This window comes from Patella vulgata, chromosome 3 (assembly GCF_932274485.2).
Source record: "Patella vulgata chromosome 3, xgPatVulg1.2, whole genome shotgun sequence".
NCBI lineage: Eukaryota > Metazoa > Mollusca > Gastropoda > Patellidae > Patella > Patella vulgata.
The window spans coordinates 58541823-58558860 of NC_065881.2; the positions used below are offsets into that span (position 1 = coordinate 58541823).

The following is a 17038-nucleotide window of genomic DNA, read 5'->3' on the forward strand; positions in this document are numbered from 1 at the left end:
CACCCAAATTATACACTAGAGAAATCATTGGTCATCAATGGCTATCATACTTATGGCAAGTGGTGAGCAAAGGTTAGCAAGTTGCTCTCTAACACATTTCATTAATTAAAACAAAAGTAGAATCTATAGCCATATTGTATTATTTAAGTTTATGTGTTAAAATGTTTTTTGTTAAATATTTATGTAAAATCAGGGCAAATGCAAATTGGTTAATAATTCTGACTAATTCTTCCAATTACAGTACAATTGGTGAATTAACTAGCGTATGATCACATATAAGCTATAGGCCAGACTATTCTAAATAGAAAATTATACATTTCTGACATTTTGGAAACTGAATTAATTCAGAATTTTTAAAGTTTTTATATACTGCTCTTGAAGATTTCATCAAATGATTGATTCTAGGAAATGTCCAAATTATTAATAAAACAGTCATTTTTCCAGTTCATATATTTAACTTTCATTTTTGGAAAGGGTTTGAGTATATTATAACTGTAACAGACAGGATTTCCCTTGGAACATTTGAACCACATTATGGTGGGTGAAAAAGGGGACCTATTCACTATTCCTCAAATTTCATGTTTTTTCAAAAACATATTGGGGAGCAGAAACAGGATGTCATAAAATTAATAGTCAAAAGAAAATATTCCTAAAATTTCATAGCATTTCATCTGTGTGCGACTGTGGAAGCAAGTATCACAAGGTATATCTGAAATACATTTGTTTGAATGAAACAATTCTGCTTGCTTTTATCCAAACCTCATCATAGAAACATACTCAAAATATTGTGTATTACATTATAAACGTCTGTGCCATAGCTTTGTGTTATCATTAATTTTGGAAACATATCTTTCGCTAGCTACAGAATATCGTACCTTAATTAATATTTCACAAATAAGATTGCAACAAAGTTAACACATATAAATATTGATTTCAAATGATGAGTTCTATTATAAGACATTCTATGGTTTAAATATTGTTAATGTAAGACAGTCCTTAACACAGTATTAAGCTTTTTTTTTCAAAAACTTTTACAGTATGTCTCAATTTGTGCCTTACAATATTAGTGAACAGAGAGAAATCTTATCAAGAAAATACAGGTCCTGCATTTCTGTATAGAGTGGGGCAGGATTCATAAATATTACCTTTTGGGAATTATTAAAGATGCATTATGTAAGAGCTAAATCTGCCTATTCCATGTCTTTTTTCTGGCTTCAAATGTTATATAAATTATTTAAACATTCATTAACACAACAAGCCCATAATCAATTCTCTTGGCCATCAGATCGCTCTGATTTTAAGTAGATTAGAATTAACAGCACAATAAAATAAATAATTACGACTTAAGTCTCGATTGTCAAGTATCATTGCTATGATAATAAACCATCTGTGCTACACTCATAACTTGGCACAGAATAAAGTAATTTTACTGAAATTTTCAGCATAATCATTTTTTATTATCTATTTTTTAACAATTATAGCTAGAACGACCAGCCCTTTATCTAATTCTTAAAAATGCATCTTTAAAGATAAATTATAAAGATATACTTACTGCAGCCCTCTTCTTTTATGACAAAGACTAATGGTGATCACTATAACCAGTATGATGATGGCAGCTGCTGTAGAGCCTAACACAATGGCCAGAAACTTTTCATCTGAAGTATCAAATCCCGTGGCATGGAGACCTATATCTAATCAGAACATACTGACTTCACATACTCTTGGAAATGCGAAATTTTCTAATAGTATCAATGTGCTAAATTTATCATTTAAAATTATTGTGCTAAATTTATTATTTAAAATCATTGTGCTTCACTGTGCTAAATTTATTATTTAAAATCATAGCCAATGTTTCCTTCTAAGCGCTCTTCAAGACCATTCATAGAGTTGCCGAGAGATCCAATACTGGTATACTATTTTTGCTACATCTTTTGCCTTATTTTACTACCATTACCTAATTTCATCTGCACTTACATTATTTTAAAGTTTTACTATCAAATTTGATTTTATCAATAAATTCCCCTGATATTCTATTTTATTAATGTATATAAATGACAAGCTCTGCAGATTCTATATGATTAATATGTGTCCCACAGTTCTATATTTTCTATAATGTTTAACATAATTTACATATCCTACCCTTCACTTTTATCTATAAATGTTCTATGTTATCAATAACAGTCCTACAGAGAGAGAGAAAAATGGGGTTTAATGTCCACTCAACACAACTAGGTCATTTCGGGACTAACATATGACTCACAACATGGGAGGAAACAAAAGGACGCAGAGAAAACCCACGAGGCTGGACAGATGGCCCTACTCCTTTTCATGTTCAAGCGGGGAATCGAAACCATGCCACTTGACTCAATGACCGACTTTCTGATCCAACGTGCATGCGTTAAACCACTAGACCCCCCCCCCCCTCCCCAACAGTCCTGCAGATTCTATAGTTTATCTATTAATGTTTAAAAGATTAGATTTTGTCTGGACATTTCCTACAGATTGACCCAGATACTAATTTATCGATTAATTTGTTATGAATTCTAATTTATGAATAGATAATACCTTATAGATTCTTTTTTTTTCTGGAAACTTCATATAATTTATATTTTTTTATAAATGTTCTATAGATCATATTTTATTAAATATACTTGTCTAATGTTTTGTGTTTCTTCTTTTATAATTATTTATTTTATTTTAAATAATTTCATCAAACATTTCAGTTAAGGTACTGCTAAATAACTGTTTTATAATCAGTATTACTTATATACATGTATTCTTTTTCTACAACTTAAATATTCTGGAAACTTTTTAATTCAATGCATAAAAATTTTTCTTTGTAAATTAACTATTTCCAATCCTATTGTTAAAAAATATTTAATATAAATTCTCTTTGAATTATTAAATCCAAATCTTTATATAATTTGCTAGGAGATTGAATCATCTTTTTTATTTTACTTTTTCATTAAATTGTTACATAAATTGTAAGTTTAATTTTTTCATCAAATAACAAATCAACATACAATTATTTTATAGTTAATTATCTATCAATTCTAAATTTTATTTTTCTAATATGCAATAAATGTTTATGTCAAAAAAAGGATTGGTTTTTTTTTAGAAGCAGCACGAATGTTTCACTTAATAATTATTGTAAACATGTGCTACACAAATGAAAAAAATAGTCACTTTGATAAATCAAATATTTTTTTTCCCCCGAGTATATGGTAGTTAGTATCATCTAATTTACTTAAGTCCTTTAAAATCTTTTCTAAAAGGAACTGAAATATTTGGTCTACGATGGCAAAAGAAATGCATTTGCAACTACTTTAAATAAATCACAAAGCCATAACTTAATATATGTTAGTTTTTTGTAACATTATACTGAATATTTAATATTACTTTATGTAAATGATGCTATAATTAAATTATGTATGCATTGGAAACAAAAATAAGCAAGAAATTTCTACAAAATTAAAATAGTAAAAAAACTTAAGTAATCACCTTTTTCACAATTAGGATAACCATTACAACATACATATTCCAATTTGTATTTTAGAATTTCTTTTGGTGCAACAGTTACATAATCTAATCTGAAATAAGAGAAACATACATAAATATATACTAAAATACACCTAGTGAACTATATTTATATAATACACAGGGCAAAGCTTCTAATTATTTACCCCATCACCTGACTATGCAGGCTTTCTGAAAAGGGTGGAGCTATCCATTTTTTTAATGACTTGGAATGATACCAAGTTGGGGATGGACTGGAAAGGTCAATCCGCAAAAAGTGATCAGAATTTAGAATCCTACAATTCTTTTATTCAATAGGGTTCTTCCTTTCTTTTAAAAAATATCATATCAAGAACTCTGTCCTATATCAGGGAAATAACTCTGATATTATTTACTCAGAAACTCTGACATTCGATAGTATTCTGCCTTAAGATCTGTCAAGAACCCTGACCTGTAGAGTGTTCACAAGAAATTGTGGATATACGACAGACACAGGTGACAACAATATATGTGCACTTGGCACTACATATTATTGGTGTATAAAAATACATAAATGAATCGATCAATTTTCATATCTTCAATATGATATATATTAATTAAGTATAGGGTGTGTTAATTTAAATGTTGATAAATCAATTAAACATGTAAATAAATTTGAATGACTGGCATAATAGAAGAATGGATGGCTGACTTTTGTAACCTCATTACACCAAAACCGTATATAGATAAAGTTGCGACAACTGTGAAGCCAGAAATTACATATGACGTCATGAAAATATGACGTCAAATGTACAAAGACGCCATCTTGGGTCCCAAGTATCTGTACCTACTCACTATCTACTTTATGCCCTATTATTGTGTCGAAGTTGGCTGCCCCCGACAGGGATGTGGATAGATATGTCATAGAATTCCGCGAAAAAGAATCTATAGGAGATAAAACATAATTTTTTTAAACGAAAGGTATATCTGAATAAACAATTATTATTATTATTATTATACAGCAAAAAGTGTACATTATTGTTATAAGAATATAGCCTAATTCATAAGAAAGTGAAGTGAAAGATACACCAGATACAAGCGCTATAAAATATATTTAACTTGCATACGCTTTTAAAAATCAGATTTTTTGTGCAGGCGGGTAAAGCCAAAAATAAAAATATAATTAATAATTTGGGAGATAAAAACGTTTTGCCTTCTAGCCGGCAAATTAAGCGCCTGAAATTCCATGATTTTATGGTCTGGAGCCATTCCGGAGTGTGTGTCATTTATTGTATCGTCAATTTTTTCGAAAATTGAAATTTCTTTACATTGACTGATGAATAAAACATTTAAAATTAGTGTAACTTAAAATCAGTGTAATTTAAATAAAAGCTGTCTAGCGCCACTCTATGCGGGACATGTGTTTATGGCATATGTTTCATCAGTGTCATGTGATACGAGATATCACTCTCCGAAACTTTCTGGTTTCTTTTGCAATTTGTTTGGGGTAAGACGTTATCACTCCCCGCCTATGTGTATATAATAATATTAATTTGTCTAATATATAAACCGCACAAATTTAACATACAAACGCATGTTATTCCACAGGTAGACAGACAGTGAAGGGGACACACTTAGTTATGTGTTTGTCCGACTCCTTTCGGTATTTGCGCCCCATTTCCAATGAAAAAAATGAAGTTGTTCTGATGCTCAACCAGTATTTGTTACAAATTGCCTCGAGCATTTTCCACACATCTCAACATTTATCGGCTTTTTGTTCATCTTTAAAAGCATACATTCCTACAAAATGTGTTGTTTAGTCAAGTGAAACAAGAAAATTCAAAGGCTTAAAGGAATGCCTAGGTAAGACTGAATAAAAATAAGATATATATTTTTATGATATGATTCAACCGAAAGGTACATACATGTACATGCAACGTAGATGATTAATATCTACATTCAAGTTAAACCAACTGTGTCTATATATTTTTAAGTTTTACGTCAAGCTGAATAAAGTATATTGTCATAAAAACATCTATGGGTGGTTAACATTGTGTACCTAGAATTTTTTACAAGTCTATTGCATCCAGGCATTTGAAGCACGTTAACAATATATTCATTTAAGAGAAACTTTATCATTTTGCGATGAACATATCGTACAATTCATATTCATTTGAAGATCGACCTCCTATTTACAAGACCATGGTTTATCCCAACTACAGTGTAAACATGGTTTAGAGACTCTATCTGAACTACAGGGTACATCATGTTTTAAAGACTATAGACAGGGGGCATGATTTTTTTAGTGACTATCTCCGAACTATTGTTTAGTCAAGTGAAACAAGAAAAGGCTAAATGGAACAACAGAACAAGTATTAGTACACCTTAATGTCAACAAATACCTAAAACTATGAAATAAGATACTTCTATGATATGATTCAACCGAACGGTCCTATATATGCAACATAGATATATAATATCTACATTCAAGTTAAATGAACCGCATCTATTCATGTTTTTCCTTGCGTCGAGCTGAATGAATTATGTGATTTATAACATCTATGGGTGGGTAACAGTGTATAACTAAAAAACTATGATTGGACCTTTATTGCCAACATTTCAATGTGCCTAAAATTTTCTACTCTAAGTCTATTGCATCTTGATGTTTAAAGTCCATTAACAATATACATGTATTCATTTAAGAGCAAGAGAAAGAGAGAAATGGGGTTTAACGTCCACTAGACACAAACTAGGTCATTTCGGGCCTAACATATGGTTCAATTTTATTTCCATAATTCGCTTGCGCATAGGGGTCTTTAACAGCAGGGGAAACCGAAGGACCCATGAGTAAACCCACGAGGTTGGACAGTTAAGAGCAACTATGTCATTTCCTGATTAATATACCACATATTACAAGTCATACCCAACGGAAAGAAATGACGATTAATGAAAATTCCATCATTTTGGATTTCATTTTGCCGGCCATTTTGAATTTCTATCATCAAGAATTTTCGAAATTAAATTTTTGAGATTATCGCTGCCCTTTTATTACCAAATTAATGAGGGGGGGGGGTAATTTTTTTTTTTTTTTTTAATTGTTTTTTCTTTTTTAAATTTGGCAGTCATTTTGAAAGAAATGCCCGCCACCAAATGAAAAATACATTTTTTAATTGATGTTTGTCAAATTCGATAATTCCTGAAGAACGCCAAATTGAATTATGTTAATCATGTCATTTTGCCTTGGCGGATTTTGAGTATGATTTTGTCTGACAAATTATCATTGAACCAAACTGCATTGGTTTCTTTTGCAATTTTTTTAGGATAAAGTGTAGCCCGTAAAACGTTATACCAAGAAAAAAATAAAACGTTTTGTTAAGTAAAGCTATATGACGCAATGACGTCATAGTTTTTATGGCGTCATAGTTGGGACCCAAAATGGCACCTGTAAATGAGTTGTCGTAACTTTCCCTATACAGGGCTTTGCATTACACTATAGGCATAACGGGTAGTGTGATTAAATCATTCATTTCTACTTATAAATTAGTATCTGTGTAATAAATCTATATTAAAAGCTGATATATTGTGGATTACACTAAGTAGAGTAACTTTTATGTATATATTTGATGACAGGTCTGATACTAGTGTGTGCTTGATTTTTATATGCCCACATCTTTGCCGTTTTTTTGTTGGTTTTTTTTAAATCACCGGAATTATTCGTTGGACATACGAAATAACTATCGAAATTAAAAAAATTTGTGGCAAAAATATTGGTGCTATCGACCCATAGCTAGGTCTTTGTATAATACATTTCAACGGTATTAGTTGGCAATGGACTCCTGAAGTTGCAATACAGAAGCTTTTTGATGGTAACATGTTTTATTTCATAAACTGTTTATAAAAAAAAAAGTGTGCATCCATTTGCAATTTCTACAGCAAGTGTTATGGATATTAATTATCTTTTGGAGAAAACTGTAGACAATACTATCAGTTTATTCTGACATGACATTCATTATTTCTCCACCAGAACCATTGTACTGGGAATTATGGCGAGAATTGGACTTTTCCAATTTCCGAGCAGAACTGAATATGTCAGACGCCAGGCCATCATATGAGACAATTTAATTTATATATCACTCTAGTCCGGAAGAAAATCAATAAATCTTAATAAAGTAACTCTTATTAGAAAATACAATTACACGAGTTGGTCATCTTAAAATCATAATTTTAGCTAAATATGATTGCATTAATTACTAATTACATCAAAGTTTTATCATTTAATGACTGGGTAGACATGTTGGAAGACCTCAGTTTTCAGGACAGTTCATATCAATAGCATGAATCTTTAATCATAAACAAGTTTCAAAACATATTATAGTGACTAGCTAAACGAACGAATAGGGGGGAAAAAGACATTTATTATATAACTAGACATTTTATAATAGTTTCTTATTGATTATGTATTTATTACAAAACCAAAGAATATTCTACACAGATTAAATCCTTGATAGAATCATTAATTCCACAAACTGGTGGATCTAATGAGGAAATTCGTTAACACTTCATCAAAACCTCATTACATACACAGCCTCTAGTTTTTAATCAGAGTCCAAACTTCTAGGCAAGATGGCAACATTATTTTTTATATTATCTTCAGTGATTTAATGAGCAGGAAATGATGCAGGTTGATGCTAATAATTAATGACCATGATTTAAAGAATGATAGGATGAATAATTCAAGATAACTTCAAACCACCTTTTCCCCAGAATCCAAACTAAATTAAAATTTCAAAGCATCTCTATTTTTCAACTTAAACTAGAAAAGTATACAAAAGATCTGGGTTGTAATAGTATTTTGTAAATATGCTCTATATTTAGACAATGATGAGACATTAAGATAAATTTCATCTATCTATCTATAGATGTCAATCTATCTATATTTAACTGTGGAAATAAAACTGCCTATAAGAACTTTTTGCTTAAACTGAATGGTGCATGTTAATGTCTTATGAAGCAAGTCATTTTTATATGCCTGCAATAGAAGAGCCTGAAACTTGCAGAGGTTTATAATAAAGATGTACTCTATTTCATAATTATGAGTTATTGACTATTGTACTTTCATAATTTTGTAGAATTAGGATAATTATTGACAGATGTATTGCCATTACTAAAATAAATCAGTTCACCATTTTTTATCTGTTCAAAAACCCCCTTCTTCTAATGGGCATTTTGTTTAGCATTTACTGTATGAACAGAAATACCATCGTTTGACTACCCTTGTCGTTTCTACAAAATTATGAAAGTACAAGTTATAAGCCCAATGGACATTATTCAAGATAACTTCACTTATTCTACAATTTTTGTCAAATTACCAATTAACATAAAATTACTAATGTTTTCCTTGCGTAACATTTCGAATCAATCTACTGTACAAATAATCTCATATAGTAGTCACTTGACCTTTTTGGATTAATCTATCTGCAGTAAGAACATACACAGGAGACATAGACATATCTCTAATAGTAAGTTTAGCAGAATCGCACCACACATAATCTAATAGAAACATAGAAAATAAACCTGCACGCAAGACAAATCACACACTCAAACCAAGTAAGCGGATCCAGTCCAGTGTCTGGTCCACTGTGATGTGCAGTTCCAGGCCTGTAGTATCACAAGTTTCACATAAAATGAAAACAACAACCGAGTTCACCCAAAAATACGCAACCCCACAGAAAGGGATCATTTCCCAATCATTGACAATAGTATGTATAGCCATGGTTAATGGTTTTTAATATCTCCAACCATTGCTTTGGGTATATGACATGCAGTTTGGTGAAACAATTGTTTGGATGAAGAGATTTATATAATTCTCTTATGGTCACACTAACCTTGCAGCGAATTCTACTGAGTGATCTGATGAGACATGATAACCATAAATAGGTTGGAAGCATTATGTTATCATGGCCTTTTTTTTTAATACCAGAAAACTCATTTTAACAAGCCACTATGAAATAGAATGAACTTCAAGCACATCAAAGTGTTGTTTGGAAAAGCTGACATGATAACAAAAGATACCTTCTTGTAGATAGATTTTGAAATTGGTTTTATATAATGCATGCAATGGGTAATCAATATAATATTTATTAAATATGCTGGTTGTCTATATCTGTACAGGTGATTTCTCTTGACAGAGACTACAATACAATAAAAATCAAAACATGTATCCAGAATGATCATTAAAAATAGGTTAGCATGTCAAAAATTATTGAGGACTGCGCTCCTCTAGATTCTCCCTTGCATTATTATTCATTATATTTCTGCTCAGCTGCTTATTACTTTAACATGGTTTCCACAGTAAGCAATAAGCATTCTAATTGCACTATGTTCCGTGGATGGGCCATTCTTCCATTGAGAATTGTTATTTTGTTGAAGAACATTGTCTGTACAATAAATGTATTTCCATGGTAAAGCGTAAGCAAAATAACAGATGAAGGTGGTAACTTGAGTACATTTCAATCTATCACAGCCTTTATTACCCAATCATATTTCAGGTAACATGATTCACCCATAATGTTCTAACAACTTTATTATACATTTCTTATAAGTTATGTTCTGTGCATGAAACCCTGTGGCATTGTTGACTTAAAAAACATACTGCACTAGCTTGATATTTATCTAAACTAACATATAATCTATAATATATTATTTGATGTACAGTAGATAATAAAGAAAACATTCATTATTTTAATAACCTTTTTTTTTTATCATTTTGTTGAATCACATGTAAAGATTTGTATGATGATGTTTCAGTATCTGAATACACCTGATTGATATAGCCAGTGAGTGTTTCACAGGAAAGGTTGAAGATGCAGAGACTTGATTCGGAGGTGGCCCAGAGTACTCAGACATTAGGATGCATTGTTTCAAGGCAACTGTGTTCAGTACTACCTCCACAGCTGATGGGACAGAGTGGATGACAATATGAAATGAAATGAAATGAACGTCCTACTGTTCTGCTCCTATACTGGGCTAATGAAGACAGGCATACGCCATACAGTGTGCTATGAGGGAAATTTTGCCAGGACAGCAGCACTATGGCCTACTATTATATCGAATTCCAACTGTCGAGGGATCTTTTACGTGCACGCCAATGTATACACGGGACCTCGTTTTTTTGTCCCATCTGAACGACTAGACAGCTATCCTTGTCAGGCCCTCCTCCCTGCATCACTGACAAGGGGAACCACGCCGGAAAATCTGGATGAACTTTCTCAGCCAATGCAGGGATCAAACACCCGACCTCCAGGCTAGCGAGCCAGCGCCTTACCCATTTAGCCACCGTGATCCCCAGATGACAATATGATTATGTAGATAAGTCATTTATCTCTCATCATTGAATAAGTTATCTGCAAAAAAACTGCTATGCTAAGTAGTTTATTTAAGGGGAGACTCATGGTTATGAAATGAGAGAAGTTGTCAACACAAACTAAATCATATATTTTATTCCTTCAATAATTCGATGTGTGCAAGGGGTCATTCATTAGTAGTGGAAAACCCATGAGACCAAACTCCTTATTACACATACCAAAGACAGACATGATCTACACCACACATGTTTGACCACTTGGCCACTACCTCTTGTCTTGGTTGTAGTTTCAACATCCAAGCCAAAGACCTGATCTGGCTGTTAGAGACCAACTCTTATTAAATTGGTCTGTTACAAGAGCCAAATTAATTTACTGATACATTAAACATAGCCACATAAAAAGCAATCACAAATTTTCATATCTTTCAGTTGTGCATTAGCAAATAATGAAATCATGTTTGTGATCTTGATGTATTAGTTTTTATAAAACTTGTATTTCCTTCTTGTAATTAGAACATTATCTGTGTAATTGACAAGATAAATGAGCGTACAAGTTTTCTTGCTATAAACTAATGGACTTTCTTCCCATGTCTGTATCAAAATCCATTACATGACTTCAAATGATATCATAGGTTTTCTGGTGAAATCACCTCACAATGATGGACAGATCAGGCAAAGAAATTGATCTCAACGAAAGAAAAATGTTTTAATTCAAGAAATCTGAATGGATTACTAGATAGTAAGTAATGCGTTTCATCTGTTGGAATTTGTCCGACTGCTTGGTTATTTTATTTAATTATGCTCGCAGCTTTTAAAAGGGGGGGAACAGAAACCATAAATCCTCATTACATTGTATTGAACAGCGAGCGGAATTACTCTTTGATCAATGCATTCTTGAGGCAATTTGGCACAAAGTTATTTATTTTACTTCCAGCCAGTTGAAATTAGGTGAATAATAGAACACCAACTGTGGACAAGTTTTATCATGGTGTTTTCACTAGACCACATGAAATCAAATGATGATATAGTGGATATAGCTCCAAAAGTTGGCACTAATAGCTGGCACAGGTTTCAATAATAAAATCATCCAAGTCAAATTAGAATCAACAGTTTCACCCAAAAATATAGTTTTGAGTTTTAAAGGAAATAGTCAGCAGGATACTGGTTGATAGGTATTGACTCTAATGTGTCACATTGAATAATTATAAATATATCTGTGTCATCAACATGGCAAGCATGTTCTGACACTTTTTTTGTGGATTCACCCTTTTCGATAAGGTGAGGTTGGTCAATGTTTACTTGACAACTAACTTGAAACATAACTACGATCACAGGCAGAGTTATTATTCGTGAATCTCATGAGATTCATGATATGGGTAAACTTGGAACATGATATGGGTAAACTTGGATCGGAACATATGAAAGGCACCACTGATTTGACTGAAATTACTGGTAAGACATAATTCAGCTGAAATGTGATTTTTGACATGTAGCACCATGGGTCTTTGGTCAGACGTGAAAAGCGGGCCTTCGACACCCAGATCGCTACATCCTACGTATGCCCAATGCACTTTCTTCTTACTACATATCTTAATAGCCTTGTGATCGTCTAGTATTTGTAATTCTCTTCTTGGATTCCTTTTCATGTTGTGTATTTTCTTCTTACTATCTCCACAGACATTTATCTTCTCGGTAGTCAAGACGTTTGTCCTACCAGAAAAAACAATGCAACAGTTTGTTTCCACATTTTATATAAAGCACTGAGTTACGTATATTACTAGCATTGGTTACAATGCATTATAGATTACATTAGCATACTTAAAATTAACGTCTTTCTCTCAACCCCAACTCCTGTAAAAGTCTAACCAGCATGGCTAGACTCAGAAAACCGCTACATCAAATATTTCAATATATGATTACATATGATTAACAATCTGCTTCAATCTATTTCAAGAATAAAAGTATCAAAGAAAAACACAAATAAACAAAAATCAAAATATAGTTCATCACTGTCCTTCAAAGTCCTATAATAACCCACTTTAACCTAAACACAGAAAAACATAACTCATATCTAAAAGTTTGTTGATTCTGGAAGTATCCTAATTTCAAACAATATAACACTGCACTTCTAATTTATAAAGTTCATTTCTCACTTTAAATTCTGCAATTAATTAATTTGATTGGATAGTTACAGTGTATGATGCAATTAGTAAATTTCCAATCACGTGTTAAACATGATATTCTGATTCCAACGGAACCTGCTATGTTTACCAAATTATAACTATTTTTATGTGTACATCCATCACTCATTATTTGAGTGCATTAAAATTAGGTATGACTTCTGTACAATGTGTGTATGTGAACCCAATAATTAGTTAAAGATACAAGGCCATAGTGAGGTCATCTGTCAGGGCATAGTTGGCGAAAAACAGTGTCACCACCAATGAACCCATGTGACGTCCTGCAGATGATACCAGATAATGTGCTGGTCTTGTCAGGCACTAACATACATTACCGCCCCTGCCATGGAACAATCTCTAATGAACCCTGTCTGCTGGAAACATCAGCCAGTCTCAGAATGTGTGAGACCATCCAACCCTCATGCACTCTTGAATCAATGGAATGATGCTTTCTCAGTGTTCAGGTGCCAACCCTAGACATATCACAGTTTTGTCCACAGACCCATAGGAGTTGCATTGACCCTAGTTTTCTAAATCTCACATTTTATACCCCCATGTCTATTAAATTCGATTTCTTGTGTTTGAGAGATAAGTTTAAGCGATTGTAAAAACATCATAATTATATTATGATTTGATGTTACAAGATTAAATTGTATCTCGTAATTAAACAAGTTTACAATCATCCATATAAAAGAATTGTGTTTTCATTGCATTTCATATTCTTATTTTTCATTTTTAAATACTCATATACCTAAAATAATATGATACATGATTATTGACTAGCATGGTTTATTAGTTTTTATTGATGTATATTGATATACTATTTGTGTTTATGTTTAACATGCCTTGTCTTGAACACCATATGTTTGGTGCAATATAGCCCAGTTGCTGTCAAACACCAATTCATTTAATAAAACAAACCTTAAGATATACTTCTATTTTATTTAGATGGGTAAAAACAAAAACAGCAGGAAGTAGATAATGGGCAATCTTACAAAGAATAGATTTGAACAATTTGGTTGTCCTATGCAAATTAACACAAAAAAACATACTATAAAACTTTATTGTAACATCATGATATCACAAGGTAGTGTAATTCACATAGCTTTCTACCTCCATGAGTCAAGTGACGTGGTTTTGATCCCACACTTGTATGTAACAATTATAAGGAATAGGATCGCCTGTCTAACGTCGTGGGTTTTCTCCAGGTTCTAAAAACTCCTCCCACTGCTAAAGAAAAAACCTACAGGCATTCAAATTACTCTCTCTCTCTCTCTCTCTCTCTCCCCAATATTTCTTTTACAAAAGTGCTATATTTAGTAGGTAATTAATTTGATTTATCGCCTATTTGAAATAGAGTACAAAGTTATCCTCTCCTTCACTCCAAACTCTATTTCTAATTACTGTTACATTACTTTAATGTTAACATTTCTTTAAAATTGTAAATTTTCTGAACATGACTACAATACAGTGAGTACTTAACATTCCTGTGTTTTGTGTGAAGATGATTAAGTGAAAAGGGTTTAAAATTTCTTGAAAAATTCTAAAAACATGTTGGAATGAATTTTGAACCTATGTGAGAAATTGTATATCAACAGGCACAGGTGAACATCAGATGTTGATATGATGTGTATACTATAAGCATACTGGTCTACATTACCTATAAACTCTGATCTGACTTTACCTTTTAATATCACACAGACTTTCCTCTACCAATTACTAACACATTCTTACTGTTTATACTTTCTACTCATATTACATAATATTTAAAACTACCTTTACTTTACAACATTTTACCATATATCAAATAGATACTTTTTACTCTTTTTTTATTGGTTTACTTTTAAATACTTGTTTCAGAAAATAAACTATAAAACATTTTTAGATGAATCATTTGATTTGTCTCTAACTTAAAACTGAAATCAGAATATCACAAACATTTTTCAGGATTTTCTTGATAAAGAGAGGTATCATTCTATTATAAAATAGTTTAGTTTTATTACTAATTAAGAGAGAGAGAGAGGGGGGGGGCCGGATTAACTCCACAGGACAAAAACTATGTCATTTTGCATCCAGAGAAAGGTAACGAGGTTGGGCAGACACCCCCCCTCCCCACTCCTTGTCACATACATTTTTGGGATCAAAAGCATGCATGTTAGACCACCCAAACACCCCTTTTTTCCTTTGAATGCCCTGTGAAGACTACTTATTATTTATTTCATTCTGTTTTGTATTTACATATATACAAGTTAAATAATAATGAAGTGTATATCTTCAACAATATATACAAATTCTCTACATTAATTTTCCAAATAGGCAAACTTTTTCTTTAAAAAAAGTAACATTACAATATGTATTTGTGATCATAGTATGCGGGTTACTTTTTTTAAATCTTATAATAAGCCATGTAGGTAATTTATATTCTTATGTGATGTAGGTAAAGAAGTTAAACTGGTGATGATAGAAGGAATGTAAGTAAAAATGGTTTATATGATAAATAGTCTAGTTTTATCTGTGGTATTATCAGTTTGACAAGGCCCCCCAACGTGTCTTATCCACTATAGTATGAATATGTTAGTAATGTGAATATGGTAGCTAGGAATGATTTCTATACATTTTTACATACACAGACATAATATTATTAAATTACCAAACTAACTTCATACTTATTCAAATTTATACGACTGATCACATTCTACTCATTCTAGTGCTGAAAACAATAAATTAAAAGCAGAGAGTCAGTACATATGTATTGCGAAATGAAATGAAATGGGGTTAAACGTTCTACTCCGACTGGGCTAATGAAGACGGGCATACATCATACAGTGTGCTATGAGGGAAATTTTGCCTGGGCGGCAGCCTACTATTATATCAAATTCCAACTGCCAAGGGATCTTTTACATGCACGCCAATGTACACAGGGGACATTGGTGTTTTGTCCATCCGAATAACTAGATATAAATAAAATAAACATTCTAATGTGTAAGGATAAGATATTGGCCTAATAGTGTGTCCTTTGCGGATCAAAAGCAAGCTTTATATTGCAAAATACAGTCCTAATTATTACTATATCATCTATTTTAATGTCATTATGATCGTAGTACCCTTGCAAATACTGAATGGATCAGGGTTGATGGCGAAGTAATATTAAATTTGTTTGGGCTGTATTTAGTGTCTGTAATTTGTACTCTTCAATAAAAATAAGTTTGGAGAGTTGAACAGATGACCTAATTAAGCTTGAGGGAACATATCTTTAAAAGAACAGTCTATAAATTGGTTTGTATATTATCTATTGTTTTAAAGTAATTAAGTGTCATTAAGTTATACATTTTAATTAAACTGCAGACTGACTGTCAGGTTTCTCAGTGGACATTGGATGCTGAAAGTGAGCCAAGTTATTGCCCTGATTTATACTCCTAGCCAATATATTTTAAACTCTGTGGATGTAAATTAAACTTTATATGTTATAAATACCAGGTTTGTATTGATCAATCAACTGCAAATTTTTGTTTATGATTTGAAACTAGATTTAAAGTGAGTATTGATTTAAATGATAACCTCCTTCCAACAGATAAAATCTGACAAGTAGTTTAATCAATAGTTCCATTAGTTAATAATTTAACACACTTTACATTTTACATCAAACATCATGCACTTATCGTTTATTCAAAGAACGATTTCTACTCCCAAAATACACCCTGAAGAAATGTGGACACTATTTTAAGAAAATCAAAATACTTTTCCTGATGGCATTATCCTTAATTAAAATGATTAATAAATCGATTAAAAGGCTCTGACTTAAAAATATTGCGAACTTGGCAAGACTTTTTCGGTTTTTCAGACAAGAAAATGACAATCTTGAGCTTTATCCCTGTTTAAAGCTTTAATTCTTATTTCATGTAATCTTGCTGACAGGACAATTTTCTGATTGGTCAATTTCTATGCCATTGAGTCTGTGAACAGAAATGAAGATCCCCAGTGTTGAAATTAAACTTGCGAA

At 31.9% G+C, this 17038-nt stretch overlaps 1 protein-coding gene across 5 annotated transcripts in view; it reads right to left on the reverse strand.

Moving 5' to 3' along the window:
* The window catches only part of LOC126816564 (uncharacterized), a 124044-nt gene that overhangs the window by 18640 nt on the left and 88366 nt on the right, over positions 1 to 17038 (reverse strand). For 3 of the 5 annotated variants that reach the window (XM_050543233.2, XM_050543231.2, XM_050543232.2), the window contains 2 exons: positions 3502 to 3590; positions 1553 to 1691 (listed from right to left, as the gene is read on the reverse strand). In XM_050543233.2, the coding sequence (XP_050399190.1) occupies positions 1553 to 1691; positions 3502 to 3590 (228 nt within the window). The remainder of the gene's footprint in view (positions 1 to 1552; positions 1692 to 3501; positions 3591 to 17038) is intronic. The other 2 variants (XM_050543234.2, XM_050543235.2) reach the window with 2 other exon arrangements.